The sequence below is a fragment of the Astatotilapia calliptera genome, chromosome 15, assembly GCF_900246225.1.
Source record: "Astatotilapia calliptera chromosome 15, fAstCal1.2, whole genome shotgun sequence".
NCBI lineage: Eukaryota > Metazoa > Chordata > Actinopteri > Cichliformes > Cichlidae > Astatotilapia > Astatotilapia calliptera.
The window spans coordinates 35,135,453-35,152,278 of NC_039316.1; the positions used below are offsets into that span (position 1 = coordinate 35,135,453).

General features: G+C 39.6%; 1 protein-coding gene across 5 annotated transcripts in view; it reads right to left on the bottom strand.

The window, feature by feature from the left end:
• Positions 1-1,854: 1,854 nt before the first annotated feature.
• The window catches only part of armc9 (armadillo repeat containing 9), a 28,835-nt gene continuing 13,863 nt past the window's right edge, over positions 1,855-16,826 (bottom strand). For 3 of the 5 annotated variants that reach the window (XM_026142258.1, XM_026142260.1, XM_026142257.1), the window contains 11 exons: positions 16,598-16,737; positions 15,073-15,149; positions 14,497-14,571; positions 13,805-13,895; positions 13,513-13,565; positions 12,720-12,818; positions 11,750-11,865; positions 10,888-11,048; positions 10,020-10,125; positions 6,971-7,158; positions 2,967-3,049 (listed from right to left, as the gene is read on the bottom strand). In XM_026142258.1, coding sequence (XP_025998043.1) covers positions 3,027-3,049; positions 6,971-7,158; positions 10,020-10,125; positions 10,888-11,048; positions 11,750-11,865; positions 12,720-12,818; positions 13,513-13,565; positions 13,805-13,895; positions 14,497-14,571; positions 15,073-15,149; positions 16,598-16,737 — 1,129 coding nt within the window. In that variant the 3' untranslated portion in view covers positions 2,967-3,026. Of the gene's footprint in view, positions 3,050-6,970; positions 7,159-10,019; positions 10,126-10,887; positions 11,049-11,749; positions 11,866-12,719; positions 12,819-13,512; positions 13,566-13,804; positions 13,896-14,496; positions 14,572-15,072; positions 15,150-16,597; positions 16,738-16,826 lie in introns of all 5 variants that reach the window. The other 2 variants (XM_026142259.1, XM_026142261.1) reach the window with 2 other exon arrangements.

Below are 16,826 nucleotides of genomic sequence, written 5' to 3' on the forward strand. Positions count from 1 at the left end.
AAAGACACTCCGTAAACTCAAGACCCTCTCAATGGTAGGCCAGCACCTCGAGCTGCCTCTTATCTGGCATTGGTGTTTGTAAATGGGTAAATGAGTAAACCATTGAAAAAGATTTGTCGAAAGGTTAAGAAGGTGAAATTTTTTTGTGTGTCAAATACTGTTTGCAATCTTAAAAAATAGACCCTCATGCACAAATCCAGAAATGCTAAAGTCACCAATAGACAGGTCTTTCTGGGTGACTGCAGATATCAGAGAGTGAGATTTAAAGCGTCCTTGAAAACCTGCAGCAGGGATTTGATCCTGTGTATACACAATAACAAAAGTTTAACTGGTTTCACAGGAATTTCCCAAAGGTTAAACATGTCACAAAAAGGAGGAATTCATTTTTTAGTCTGTTTGATTCACACTTTGTCCTTTGGACATTACAATGTTTGGTATGAATGTTTCTGTTAATATCTCATCTCTTCCAATCCTGTGTCAAATAAATCGAATACAACAAGAACAGAGAGCTTCATGTCTTTAGCAGAGCAGCTGCGGGGCTCGACTTCACGCATGTGTTCAAAGGAATGGTCTGTGAAGGTTCTCAGTCATCCAGGTCATCGTAGTTCAAAGGAATGGGACAGGAGGAAGCAGGAGGTGGGGGAGACACTGGGATGCAGTCCCTTCTTGGCTGGCGTCACTCCTTTATCAGCAGTGCACATGGCTCCCTGCTGATAAACACAACTAAAGAGGGTGCCGGTGATCCTGATGACATATAGGGCCGTTTAGAAGCAGAAGTGGGACTTTTTGAGCACAAATTTAAAAAAAAACAACTTTGTCTATATATATATATGTTTTTTTTTAAAGTACACTATTCATTATTATGACTGAACCTGTTGTGAACAACCTTAGCTGTTAGTCCCCCCCTTTTTTTTTTAATCCATGCTTTTGTTATGATAAGGAGCAGCAGCTTCCACTCTGTTGCAATTGCAGCTGGTCGGTTCCAGCAGGAGTGAAGCTTTCGGGGTTACACCTGGCAGCGACAGTGCGTCAGTCTGTCATGTGCGGTCCATTTCCTTGCATTGTGCTCCCCCTCGCTGGCAGCATTCGCAGCTGAATCGGTCAACTCTCAGGAGACAGCATGGAAGGGGTGTAAGGAATTCCCATCCAAATCTATCTTTCAACAGCCTTTATATTCCAGAGGTGGACTGACCATCTGTGTTATTAAATAAAGTCCTGCCAATATCTTGACAAAAGTGGACTTCATTCTGTGTTATTTGTCATGTACTCTAGTAAGTTGTGTAGCTCAGGGGCAGGAATGACATGTTCCCTAGAGGGCAAGGACCCATCCCATTGTACTGTTTTCCCATACTTCTTCCCTGTGCTGTCGTCACAACAGTGTATGACAACAATAACGCCATCAGTCAATACTTCACTTAAGTACGGGCACGGATACAAGGCTTAAAAATAGGGTTTGGAGAGGACAGCAGCTCAGGAGGCAACAGAACACTGTCTGGCAGGAATGACTCACAAGAGCTCTTACAGTCACATGTTTGATATAAATGACTGCCAATAACAGCAGCCCGATGGGAAGCAATTTCCCCATATGCCTCCCCTTAACCCTCAACCAGTAATGGTAGATCTCTGGAGGTTTCTTCCTGTTAAAAGGGAGTTTTTCCTTCCCACTGTCACCAAGTGCTTGCTCATAGGGGGTCTGTCTCATTGTTGGGGTTTCTCTCTATTACTGTAGCATCTTTACCTTACACTATAAAGCACATTGAGGTGACTGCTGCTGTGAGCTGATGCTGTTTAAATAAACTGAACTGAATTTAAAGCAATGGAGAAAAAAAATGGCAAGTAAAAGAAGCACTGGAGTGATTTTGCAAACTGCTGACTCGTCACACATTTATTTATAACTGCTTGAAAGAATATTAACAGTAAAAATGCACTGCAACAGAAATGTCTCACCATAAATACACATAACCACACCTGCAAACGGTGCAAATAGACAAGCAACTAAAGCTGAATTTACGACATTAACACAAATTCAAGTTGTTTTTTCCCCCCTCAATTATAGTGTACATGCTACCTGTGTGTTGAAAGTAAAAAGTTCTGGATATCATTTAAAAACATGCACAGTCATACTAGGGCTCTAGCTCTTTCTTGTACAATCTTTTTTCGCATCTGCGAAACAGGAGCTGCCACAAAGAGCTATGCATTTGTGGCAATGTTTTACATTTGAAATACAGCTCGTATAATAATTTATTCATGTGGACAGACATCTTCCACCATAGTTAAAAATCAATACAGCACATTGTGAAATTCACGACGATTATTGATTTACAAATTCGAGATGAGAACTTTCAGTACCAGCTCTTGTACTGCTCTTTGCAATCGCGTTTAAGAGATAAAAATGTCTCTGCTGTAATTTTTAAGCTCCAATCCTCCTCCCTCTCACAGCCCTGGCTGTGTTTGATCTAAAATCTTGAGCTCATGTCCGAAATGATGAAAGTTATCCACAAAAAGAGGCATCTTGGGCAATCCCCACTCAAGTAATGAACATGCCAAGTAAGCAAGTAGGATTGAGTGAGAGCAAGAGAGAGGAGCGTTATCATATTCTGCCCCAACTCAGAGCGATACTAGACTTCGGAGTTAAAACACCTGAATCTTGTTACAAATAAATTCTGCCGTAGTTGGAGGGTGTCGCACACATTTTGTATCACCTTGAGTAGAAACTGCAGAAACTCAGGGCCAACAGAGACTGTCAGGTGCCCAGAGTCGCATGACTGTGGGTTGTGTTTATTGTCTAACGTCATATCAGGTTACAGAAGTAGTCTGCGCTGAAGCCGAAGGGCGAAAAGAGAGAAAAAAAAACCCTAAATGCAGAACCACAATCATAGACATTGTTCCACCCAGTCCTGCTCCTCCTCTTGCCACTAAGCCTCGACCGTCTCTGTTTGACCCTGATCGTAACCTGGTTGGATGATGTTACAGGAAGCCCGATGCTCCTGGGAAGATAGTGCTACCTCGTGGTGACAGCTCCCTCCTCACCTCCTCTTTGATTGCCTGCCTGAAGACAGAGGGAGAGGGGAAGGAAGAAAGGTTGATAGGTTGATGAAAGGGGGTAAGAGGGAGAGAAAGCGGAGGACAATCAGACTTAATTCATCAATAAAATGAGAACAAAATTAAGCTGCTTTGTCACCAATGTATACAAAACGTAGTTGTTAAGCTCCTGTCACTGTGTAAGAAATAGCATATTTAAATGAAAGATTTAATCCAGACCTATTTAAAAAATAAAAAGGACAGTGCTGCTTCTTCAGCTTCTCTGGTTCTCAATTGGCTAGGACATTTTCCAAACACGTAACCGAAGTTATTATGGTTAACTAAAAATAAACACTTTATTTGAGTTAACCAAAATGAAAGGGACACAGTGGACGTTTTAGTTGTTAGTTTAATATCATTTTGTTACAACTTGCCTGATGAGGCTTTGATGGACACACTTACTGAGACTCAAAGACTGTGAGTCAACTGCTTTCAAAACGTTCAAGGTTTTTATTGTATTATCTACTGTGATTGCTCTAAATATTTCCTCTGACACCTGCCGGTCATACAACAGTAATTAAAAAGACTAAAACCAATAAAAACTGAACTGAAATGGACAAACCGGCTCTGGAAACCAACTGAAACTAAAGTGAATTAAAAATAAAAATCCCAAACTAAGCAAAAATAAAAACTTATTAGAAATCATAAAATTGTAAGAACTCTGCTCTTAACATTATGGCTCAGCAGAAACTCCTATCCTTGTCTCTACTTGCTAAGTGGGTGGCCTGTTAAGCCACACAAACATCTTTTCTTTACCCAAGGGAGCCTTTCACTCAGTCACAGCAGATATGTATGCTAGAAAAAACAAAACAAACAAAAAAGCCATTAGCCTGAGGGGAATCTTGCTCAAATGTGTGCTTGTTATTACACAGATCACTGAACCACCCCCCCCGACAATAGCTTGAAACATGCCAAAAAGCTTACTATACAATACAGGTTATTTTATATAGCATGTCTGTTTGCTTATTGCCCTTCAAGATGAGATGTGATTAAGTGACAAACATCTGATATTCGCCAGACCTCAGAAGTACAACACACTCACAGAAGGATGCGGTGGCTTTGAGTAGCTAATAGGTGCCATTACAAACTTCGTGGTAAGGGCACCCATCGGAAGAGCCGGAGGTAATCGCTCATGAAATGCAATTAGGATGCATGAGAGCATGGAGAGATGTTATCGGCCAACTAAGAGCACCAGATCATCTCTGCGCTGACTCCAGTTCTGTGTGTAAGACATGAAGTTGACAGCAAATAAAAATGGACCCAATATCAGGCCTGACAGTGCAGTGCCTCCAATAAAAGCTAACTCAATTAGATTTTCCCAATTTTCATTTTCCCAATAAGTGCTTACTGTGTTTTTTGTTTATAGCCATTGTTACGTTCTGCATGATAAGCCGACTTATGATTCAGACTACTTTGTGTCGCTGGCCATAACGGGAAAAACATTAATGCAGATTTATAAGGAAAGTCTTAAAAAAGGGGCATATTTTATTATATAGAGACTTCTGGCAGAGACTGGTAAGAAATGAAAGAGTGGCAAGTGAATATCCTTAGTGGAACTGAAGCAAAAGTTACTGGGAACCAGTGCAACATTTTTACAGTTAATTTCCTTTAGCCATTGTGTTGCTGTTGTCTTGGTAAGTAAGTACGGCATGAAAAACTGGATTTTCAGGCCTGGGAACACCCACACACCCAGGAGTTTCCTGACATGCATGGTTGTGTTGATATATGAAATGTAAAACTGATGTTACACAAATATTTGGTGATTGTGTGGCAGAGATTTAATCAAGCAGTAAATAATTCACAATGCTCTACATGTTTGGTTGTGTGGGGTGCTACAACTCCATGACAGTCACCGGTTAATGCTTTCATCATTTATATAAGGCACAAATAACGTGTTTTTTACGAATAATTATTTCGAACAAATACTTTAAAAAATATTTGTATTCGGAAACAAGGAAAAACTTTAAATCAAAAAGCTGAGTTTCCTTATGAGACCGCAGAACATGACCGGATGAGTGAGTGACGTGTCGAAGAGGTGAGTGACACAGGCTGCTCCACACAGCAACAGAGACGGCTCTGCTGAGCCAAAAAACAGTGAACTGCATCAGGATTTTGTTGAATCGATTTTTTTGCACCTCCAAATCTGAGGCCATGGTTCTCAGCCGGAAAAGGGTGGAGTGCCCACTCCGGGTCGGGGATGAGTTCCTGCTCCAAGTGGAGGAGTTCAAGTATCTCGGGTTCTTGTTCGCGAGTGATGGGAGAAGGGAGCCGGAGATCGACAGACGGATTGGTGCTGCAGCCGCAGTGATGCGGACGCTGCACCGGTCCGTTGTGGTGAAGAGGGAGCCGAGTGTAAAAGCGAAGCTCTCAATTTACCAGTCGATCTACGTCCCTACCCTCACCTATGGCCACGAGCTGTGGGTAGTGACCGAAAGAACGAGATCGCAGATACAAGCGGCAGAAATGAGCTTCCTCCGAAGGGTGGCTGGCCTCTCCCTTAGAGATAGATGGTGAGAAGTTCAGCCATCCGGGAGGGGCTCAGAGTAGAGCCGCTGCTGCTCCACATTGAAGGGAGCCAGCCGAGGTGGTTCGGGCATCTGACAAGGATGCCTCCTGGGCGCCTCCTGGGTGAGGTGTTCCGGGCATGTCCCAGGGCAGACCCAGGACACGCTGGAGAGATTATATCTCTCGGCTGGCCTGGGAACACCTTGGTGTTCCTCCGGCTAAGCTGGAGGAGGTGACTGGGGAGAGGGAGGTCTGGGCTTCTCTGCTTAGGCTGCTGCCCCCGCGACCCAGCCCCGATAAAGCAGAAGAAGATGGATGGATGGATGGATTTTTTTTGTACCTTAACTGAGTTCCAGAGGCAGTATATAACTTTTGTGAAGATCGTTAAAAGGTTAAAACAATCCTTGTGTAGTTGTCACTTATTAACGTAGCTGAAACTCCCCACATGGATTTGCGGAACCGAATAAAAGAGTATTGCTGCTGCTGAGCCATCTGGCAATAACATAAATAACATAACAGCCAATGGCTCTTATGTTATTTTCTTTTCAATGACGTTCCTTGTGACATGTTTATTGCTGGATTTATGGTAAAACATCAACTAATATTGCATATCCATAATTATTATAATGTATATAATTAAAGAATACTTACACTATAACGTTTGTTAGAAGTGTAACGCAAAAAAAATGGATTTTTACGCTTATTTTGAATTTTACTCGAATAAAAATACAAATACTTTTCCCTCCTCAACAAATACAAATACAGATACAAATTCCGGCTGCTTTGCACATCTCCAAGTACTGTTTTCCATCATAAACTGAAAATGCATGCTCAATAAGACTCAAATAAGTAGTGTTGTGCTGATATACTGGTCGATATCAGCCATCTGCAAGTATACTGGTATTGATATTTATAACAGCCGATAAGTAAACATTTTAGTAATAAAGAGAAGACAGGAACACCATTCAACCATGCTGTAAGTATTGATGTTGGGAATTTGTTTCAGATTGCACTGCAGGGTTAGGACTGCAGATTGGCTAACAAAAACTGACCGATTCTTTTTGTCAGCTTATCTTACTAAGGGTGGAAAATAAGTACAGATAATAAATGTTAGGGAAATATGGTTATGATTCCTGTGTTTGCAAGAAAAAAAAATCTGGGCTGATATACCAGATTTTTTAATCGCCACATATCTGCATCGGTTTTAAAAATGCAATATACTATTGCTTAAACTGCATCTACAGCAACTCTTTTCTGAGAGTCACTGAACATTCAAATCAGTGCTGGCCACCATCTAGAGTGGTTGGCAGAGTAGATGAAGTAACCAGATGGGGCCAAAATCTGCCAGACTGGTGTTGATTTCCCGCTCTTAGCATACGCTTACTTCCATTCCCGCCTCCTCCTGTGGAGCTGGCAGAGACAGGCCGGCTGCTCTGCTGCGGCTCAGACTGTGAGAACTGGGGAGCCAGGGCCAGGCCTCTACCCCGGTGAGCACTGTTCTGGTTGGTTGCTGTGTCAGGTGAACGGGGAATCTTGGGCTTACTTGCAATTGCAGGGATATAATCATTTCTGCTGACAGGGACAAAAACAAAAACAAAAAAGAATATAATCTGTTTTTGGTAAAAAAAAAGAAAGAAAGAAAGCATTAACAACAATCTGCCAATTAAATGAGTCACTATAAATACCATGATAATCATACAAAGAAGGATAAAACAGAAAAAAAACCCTGAAACTGGTAGGATGGGAATATTTAACAGTTAAGTTAGGAACGTGATCTGTAAGACTGTGCAAAAGTCTTGCAACCCCTCATTTCTGTATATTTTGCAAGGAAAATGGGAGATAGGCACAGCAATAAAGTCACACATGGCATGACAGAGTTTTTCTCTGTCATACTTTATATGTATGAATATTACAACAGGGCACGTTCTGACTGGACATGCATCAGTAAATCCTCATTAGTGTTAACTTTCCTGTTTTCCCTTTCTCTAAAGCCTAAACACACGTAGGGTCACGGTGGTTTCCATAAAAATAAGAAAAGTTTTTAATAATTGAGGAGCAATTATTAATTTTTAGGTCTATTTGGACAACAGACAAGACAATCGTTTAGTCATTTTTAGACAATCAGTGTTAAACACTAATATAACATTAGAACATATTTAAAATGCCTTCCTTCCATTCAAATTAGACATTTTCTTTTTTTTTTATACCTAATTTTCTTTGTGCACCTTCTTTATGGTGTCTGAGAAACAGGGTCACGAGTGAATAAATGTCTTCAGCGTCCAGTCACAACCTCCTCTAATGTTCTTATCAGGAAAGAGCTAAGCGACCTACATCCTGTTGAGCAAGCTCACACTTATCAAATGGATCGATTTCATTCTGGTTTCTGTTCAGGGTAGTCACATTGGCTCCAATATCTCTGATAAAATCTGGTATAACTAAGCGTTACTGTCACGGTCCTGGGTCGGTGACCCAGTGTTTTGAGTTTCTTGTGCCTAATCATGACAGTTACAGTGTATTGTATTCCCGTAAAAATGGGTGGAGGTGCTATCCTTGCATGTTGAGCTCTGTTCAGAAGCAAAATGAAATGGGTACACATTTTACATAACTTTTCATCAGTCCCTAAAATTCTTTTTAACAAGTCTCGAATCTGAGTCCCGATTTCTGACAAAGTGTGAGTGGAAGACAGCCTGACTCTCCAGCAGGTGTTACTCTGTCTTAGGGAATCAGTTCATTAGTCTAAAAACAATTGCAAACACACACATCTGCTCTTTTGGCATTTGCCAAACCACCGTGTTGCTAAGATTCTCTTCAGCTCAATATGAATGGCCATTTCATCTCACTATAAAAGTCTTGCTTTCCAAACTGGGGTGAAACGAGGCTACCGAAGTCAGACTCAACCAGGCTGTATTGTAGAGGTGTTTTACGTTCCTGGGGGGTGAGGTGTGGGGGAGGCGAGGGACTACTGAAGCAGTTTCCTGGGACTCATTATTGTGGGTGGGTTTCAGGAGTCAAGTTCCTCTGGGATTTAAAGGAGAAGAGAAGCAGGGGAGGTTCGATTGAATGGGTCTCTTTGTGGGCACTGCTCGTTTAAACGCATGTCACAGTCTCACAGACCAGCTTGGCAGTGCTGAGTCACCTATCGGTGTTCAGCAACATTCTTGCCAAATCTTTACACACACACACACACACACACACACACACACACACACACACACACACACACACACACACACTTACAGGAATCTCTGCAGTTATGTGGTGGTTGTTTTTTGTGCTCATTCCTTAACAGCATCAGATCAGGTCTGGTTCTAGTTCTCAGGAAAAATTAAGCCAAGAATATTTTAACATGTTATTGTTGGCTCAATAACTTTTTTTTAAATGTAAATTTAGTTTGTATATATTTAGTACATATATAGTATATATTTCTCTATAAATACAGAGAGTGTGAAGTGCCCAAATGTTTGCTTTTTGAGTGATTTTTTTTTGTTATGTTGAAACTGCAAAAGTTTAAATGTTTTTTTTTTTTTTTAATCATCTTGTTATCTGTTATTTTATTGGCTGCTCTTTCTGTCATTTTCAATCGATCAATCAAAGAGAATAAAAAGTAAAATATTAAAAATAGGATTTTAGCAGCACAAACATCATCTGCAGAGAGCTAACAGCTTTTTGGGAAAAATCAGTGTAAACAAATCTGATAGAGTGAAAATCCAAAGTGAAACTGTTCATATTTCCATCGATATGTGCAGAGGAGGTCAGAAGAAAGGAACAACAGTGAACATCTTCTGCTTGGCTGCGCCATGGTTTGGGGTTCATCCAGCTGTGTTGGATGATCTTATTAAAACAGATGGAATTATGAACTCAGAAAAGCACAGTCAGATTTTACCATCTAGAAAGCATCCGATTAGCAACAGCTTCATTTTTTAGCATGACAATAATAATAAAAACACTGCCAAAATGTTAAAAGCACATCTGGATAGAAAAAACACATAACAGAAATGAATATTAAGTCATGGATTGGCCTCCTCAGAGATCGAAACTCAACATTAATGAAGCAGTCTGGGATTATCCCGAGAAGAGCTTTGAAATGTCCTTTCGGATGCTTGGACAACTATTCCTGAAGTCTGCTTAGAGCGATTACAAAAAGGAGAGTTCACTCTCAGTTGAAGAAGAAAGATGGTCTGTTTTTGCCTTTCATACTGTATTTCCATGTATGATTGCACTAGAAAAAAAATGAGTCTAAACAGTTTTTATAGACTCTCTGTGACTGTTTACATTCAAACTCTGATCAAAAACCTCAACCTGATTAACTTTGACTGTCGTTAAACTGTTGCCTTTTTATTCAAAGAACTGCAGTAAAATTCAACACAAACAGCCATGTTATACATAAAATATGAACATGAGCGCGCTCAGTTTACATTTGTGTGTCAGTATACCTGGCAGAGTGTCCGTTGTGGTCCTCCTGGGAACATCCTTTTCTGGCTCTACCTTCATACTGCCTGTCCAATTCTGACTCCTGGGACAACTGCCCACACTCTGAGTCTGAGTGGGAATAAATTAAGAGTGTCAAAAGACCAATTTTAGAATCAACCAAAATGTCAGACCTTCAAATGGAAACAAAGGTCATAACTTTAAAAAACTAAAAAAAAAGTAGATGGACAGCTGAACACTATCAAACACACAAGCACACTTGATACCATCAAACTAAGGTCATTAGCCTTCTGGTGCCCACCCACCGATCTGAGCCATGGTCTGAGTAACTCTCATCACTCCGGCCACTCACACACATACTCAGACTGAGCACTTTGCAATCTGTCCTCTAATGTGTGCCTCCCTCCTGTTTTGTATATACTCCTCTTGTCTACTATTCATTCCTGCTGTCGTACTATTTATATTTGTATTTCAAGCACCCACAGTTTCACTGTACATGTACAGTGACAATAAAAGGCTATTCTATTCTATTCTATTCTATCCTATTCTATTCTGCTAAGTCTTTATCCCTTATGGTTTGTGAGGAAGTTGCAGGAACTTCATTCTCTGGAACTATCTTTTGTTGCTTGTGGACACTGGGCACCACATCAAATACATCTAACACACCAAATAAAAAGCAGCAGGTAGAAGGGAAATTAAAGATTTTTCCACAAAAATGCACAGAGCTTCTACTAAGTGTGAGTAATCTGAGCGCAAACATCTGATTTACAGCCACGGCTGTTAGACACGGTCAAAGAGTTATTATTTTACTCTTTTGAAATTCTACCGCTACTCCTAAATTACATCTGAAACTCTGAAAGTTGAGTCACCCACCGATGCTTTGGCGTAGGGAGTCTGTGGTGCTCGGCCGACTGCCGGAGCGTGTAGGAGGTCGTGAGTTGTATCGAGAGTGTGGCAGGCTTCCTTCCCCGCTCTTCTGTCTGTATTCTGTGTCTCTGCTGGTCTCACCTCCCCGACTGGCGGGTCGATAATCACTACACATAATACGAACACAATCTCACATTAAGAACTTCCATGAGGATGTTGGTGTAAGCAAGATGGCTTTTAACTTGAAAAAACAATTTATTTTGATGATTCCACTGACTTTCATCAGTGCTAGTTCTCCATATTTGTACAGCTCTCTAACAGTTAATTATTTAAACTGTTAAATACAAGGTTAGGCCTGTTTCTCTAGGTTGGTGCTCAGAACAAGGAAATTACCTTGTCAAGACCAAACAAGATGCTTTACAGCAATGGTATTCAGGCACTCCAGTTCTAGTCTACTGCGGCTGACTCATCTCTTCAAAGTTTACGCTTTGCAAAGAAAAACATCAAAATACATTTGAAACATTTTTGTATTTTCAGAGTTTTAGCGGCAAGAGGAACGTCGTTATCTATGTATCCTAAACAAATGGTGGCACAATTATCTACACAAGCTACAGATTAGTCAGCTCATAAAATCTATGGACTACTGTGAAGTGATCAGCCTTTAAAGAAATGAGGCCTGAAGACCGGTATCTGAGATCTAAGGACCAATGTTTATGGTGGTTTGTAAATCACTTAAAGAGAGGCTGTCGCTGCACAGTTTCTCATGTCTTACACATTTTATGGTCCCACAGACACCACAAAGAACTGTTTTAGCTTAAGAGTGAACTTCAGTTTGGATCTTATGACACCGTTTGGTAATTTAACTTACCCCACGCCGATATTACGATGAGAACTAGGGGTGACTGGCCGCTGTAGCGGCTCATCAGCAGCTGGCTGTGGTAGAGGGGTTGGCTTCCTTTTCACTTTTGTCATGTTGGTCATGATCTACACAGCCACACACACAATAAAACAGTAACATACCAAACAAATTTCCATCATGGAAAAAAGTGTTAACAGGGAAAAGAGAGATTACACGTAACTTTTTCTCACTGTAAACCTGACTGTGTTCTGTCCGGCGTATTGGCCGGTCATGAACTCATAGCCACATAAAACAGATCCCTAAAAAACTAACAGGCCAGCACCTGAGATATCAAAAGCCATCACCACAAAGAGGCAGCGATGTGTGCGGTACCTTATCTAATCATGAGGTAAAATATATTTCATGCTAGCATTTATGAACTAAATAGCCAAATAATTACAATTCTGTGAATGCACAGACCTATGCACCGTCTAAAGTTCAGTGCACGCTGTGATAATGTCATATCCTGTTATTGGTGCAATAAACAAAATTTACAAGCTACTTTGCAACTTGCCCGTAATACATTCAAATTCAAATTCAAATTCAAATTCAAATTTTATTTGTCACGTACACAGTCATACACAGTACGATATGTAGTGAAATGCTTGGACAACTGCTCGTGACCTAAAGAGAACAAAAAAGGAAAAGGCTATGAATAAGATAGGAAATAAATATGAAAAATTAAAAAGGGTAAATTTAACTAGGAAGGAATAAAATATAAATTAAGGTTAAAAATGAAATAACTGTACAACACAAATTAGAATGAAGGGTAAATTTAACTGGGAAGAATAAGATAAAGATAAATATATAAATTAAAGTTGAAAATAAAATAACTTAAAGTTGAAATTATATTATTCTTGATTAGTGTCAAAATTTGAACTCTGCGTCTTCTTAGCTACAAACAATATGTTTATGGTGAAAATGTGTGTTTTGCTCTTACTCCCAGGTACTCAGTGGTGAGCAGGCTTTCCCCAGACAGTTCCCTGTGCTGTGGCTGAAGAACTTCCTCTTTATCAATGTCGATCTCCATTAAATCTTCCTGTCACAATGCAAAGACAATAAATCACTTGAGAAAGAATTTGTGTGCAGTGTCAAAAATGCATATTGTCCGCACATGCACTTAATTTATGTTTAAGCATTAAGCAGCATTATATAAAACACCCACAGGGTTTCTGCAGGTCGATTTTTACTGGGTTACATTGGCAAAGCGTAACTTCCTCAGACTGACTAAAAATTAACTCTCACCCATTAAGTTTTAATTTTAAAAATTAATACAATGCTTGGTACCATTCCACAAGGCTCTGACAAGGGACCAGTGTATTCTGTAGTTTTGAGACTGCCACTCAGAAACAGGTATGTACAGTACGTATCAGTTCACCATTGTGGGCAGGGAAACGGATAGCAGCTATAAAAAAAAACAAAAAATATAAACAAAAAAACACCTAATTCGAGATTACAGGGCAAGGGCACTCACACTCAAGGAACTCTCATGGGAACAGGAAGAGAATGGAATATGTGCTTATACACACACACCCCAGGAAACTCCTGTAATTCATTTACATTTTAACTTTTTAAGTCCATCATTCCCCCTCATACTTTATTTTCTTTGTTTAGTTCTTCTGATATGAGCCAGTTATTTATGGTTCAGTGGTTTTGTTGAATTAATTTGTAAACAGGCATTTAATATGATGATGGAAAACACCAGCACATTGATGTTTATCAGGCGGCCTTACGTCATTGTCATCCTCTTCCTCCTCATCATCAGACTCTGGTCCTTCCTCTTCAGCTGGGGGGGGGGGGGGGGGGGGGAGGATTAAAAAGCCAGCAGATTTTCCAAAATTATACTTCATAAAAAAACTATAGTTTCAAATGATAACTAATGTTATGAAAACTGGGGATCTGAAACAGGAAATGTAAGATATCAAGTTTCATATTTACATATTTTGTTTTTCCTGCATTGCTTGAGTCGCTTACTTTTGGACTACAAGTTTATCATCTACGTGTTTAACAGTAAATTTCACTAACCTGAGTTTAGCTGTTTAATGATGAATTCAATCTGTCTGTTAAGGTTTGGGTTCTCCTCTTTGATGTAGCAGCGGAGAATCTCTTCAACGCTCTTCACACATGAGGGAAAGACACACAAAACATTCAAAAAATTTGTATGCAAGTATAAAATTACAGTATGTATATATATATATATATATATATATATATATATATATAACAATATTTGGCCAAAGCATATTTGGCCAAGGCATGTGAAAGATGAACATACCTAGGTGACACTGTGATGTCACTCGTTGCTTTCTGAAAACTAATTTAAAAACACTGAGATTGCATCCGTGTCCATTTTGGCCTTTTATAATTGGTTCTGATGAAAAAAATGGCTAACTAATTAGCTAAAATTTGTTAGTCAATACACTAGATAATCCTCATTTTTGAAATGATAAAATGATTAAGGTTGATTAAGGTGTGCTGACCCAGGGTTCCCCACTTTAAAAGAAAGTATGTTTTAAAGGTCTCGCTGATTGCATTGACTTCAGTTTGCAGACCTGGAAGCTGCGTCCATCTTTTATACTTTTTGTGATTGCAACTCCACATTTTAACTACACTTCCATTTACAACTTTCTCTGCCTATTAAATGAACACCTGTTCTTTACCGAGGAAAGTGAAGAGGAAGAGACATGCAAACTGCAAAATGCAAACTGCTATCTCACCATCTCTCTTGCTTCCTGTCGCACAGAGGGAATGCACAGGATGCTGTAAAGAGCTCCATTCACATATGGCCAAATCTGAAAGTGACACAGACAAACACAACCTCTATCTCTATGGTCTCAAATACAGCAATTAGAGATGTGTGCCCACAAAGAGGAACTAATGTTTGTGCTGTGGATAAGCTTTTTTTTTTTTTTTTTTAACAACCTGACCGCTAACATAAGTAAAATCAATGAACTCTGTGCTTTCTATGTTTTATTGATGTTCCTGCAGTCATGGCTCACTCATGCCAAGACTGCAAGACATTTCAAGGGACATAATTACACAGTGTAACATAACAGTAGAGACACTGTTAATTTATGAATGTTGGCGGTTTTAGTTTATGATATGCTAGCAACTCGTGTCATTTTCTATCCTTTAATGGCATTAATTCTGCACTTTCCACCTATTGCATGCAGTACACACTGTTTGTTGTGTAGCCTGTATCAGTTTCAACCACGAGAAATCTGTTTTGCTTGCACACTGCAACCACTGTGCATGCAACTTCTGTGCTGTGTGTTGGTAGATGTGTATATCACCTCGTGGTTCTCATGTCCAAGGAGATCAGTCAAAACTTTTAGCACATGCTTGGCGTTTTCTGCACACTTCCTTTTTCCTGTAAAAAGACAACCATCCAGCACACAAATTTAGCAACGCTTTTTCTGTGTGCAATATGATGGGACTCTTATTTGATTTAATACATATAAATCCGGTTAATGACTTCCCAGTACTTATCCGTGTAAGACAATACAATTACTGATAAATCAAATGTGGGACAGTATTTCATTGTGGCATTCTACATTGAACAGAAGTACAGCATATAATAAAAACATATTTTGGGAAAAAAGAAAAGGAAAGAGGGAGCGTCTGAAAGCGATACATCCTAGATATGACGTAAATGGAAGACAAATAATTGTAAAAACAAGAGTGCAGTGAAAACATGTATTCAGAAGGACCGAAAAGCTAAACGTTTGCTTTCAATGCAAACTTAGGCAATAATTAACCTTAGTGTATCAGCAAAAAAAAAAAAAAGAAAAGAAAGAAAGAACAGGAACAAACCTAGACCTTGACTCGTTGTGGCGTGAAACAAGGTCGTTCTGATTTTCATGATAGCATGGACTATTAATAAGCTCTATGAATGAACGTTATAGTATAACCCATGGTGTGTTTGAGAAGACTTATTTGACTTGGAAATTATTCACGGACAGTGAAAAAAAACAAAGACACAAAAAAGCACACAGAAAATCAACACCAGTCTTAAAGTAAATATAGCATAGTAGCATAGCGTAGTAAATAAAATAAAGCCAATTATTGTTTAACATGGATGAAAGACAATAAGGAAATTGTAAGCCTGGGTCAAAAGTCAACTGATCAGAAAAAGGTTTCCTACAGTAAGGCTTAAAAAGAAAGGTGTTTATTCTTTAATGCCCTGTAAAAGCCTTGAGCCAGCTCTCCCTCTCACCTTCCTTTATTTGTTTATCACATTTTTGCTTCCACAGAGTGAGATTGTTATTTTATTTACTTTATAGTAAGGTATAAAGACCAGTCTTTATACCTTGCGATTTTTTGATTTGTTGGTGAAGCCACTTAAACACTGACCTATGAACCATTCACGCATAAAGACAACTTGGCAACTGTAAATTCTACTTTGAGGGATTTAGTTATTAGCATAATTTGTTCCTATTTCTTCAGTTCAGTCTTTAGTTGGTTACTGATGTCATTCACAAACAGTACCCATTTTCTTGGCAAAATAAAAATATATTTGCCAATGGCCAGAGCTGCCTCTCAGCCTCCTAGCAGACACACCTATCAATTTCAAAATCCTACATCTCCATGTTCTCAAGTTATCACGTTCACAAGATTTTTACAGAACGTGATGCGGTCACTGAAAGTGGAACTTGTTGATACATCGGATTTTTAGTAAGTGCATCTGTGGTATCAGTTTGAAGCTCCTACGTCACCTCATTCTTGTGTTATCGCATTCACAAACGCCGGTGTCCATGCCGCCCGTCTGGTGTTCGCATTATTGAGCTACATTTATGTTCTGCATGTTTTTATGTTTACCCTTTGTTCGCAAACACAGGTTCATAAGCAAAGCTGCAGAATACTCCAGGTTGTAGTCACTGAGGCAGTCTGAGTCCTGGAGCTCATCCACTAGCCAGCCAATCAGATCATCTGCAATCATGGCTGTCTGCTGACTCCTCCTAACAGGCGAGACATGATGTAAGGTCAAATATTCATGCTTGTCAAAAGGACAAAAATTGTGACATATTCATTTAAAAAACATTAATCG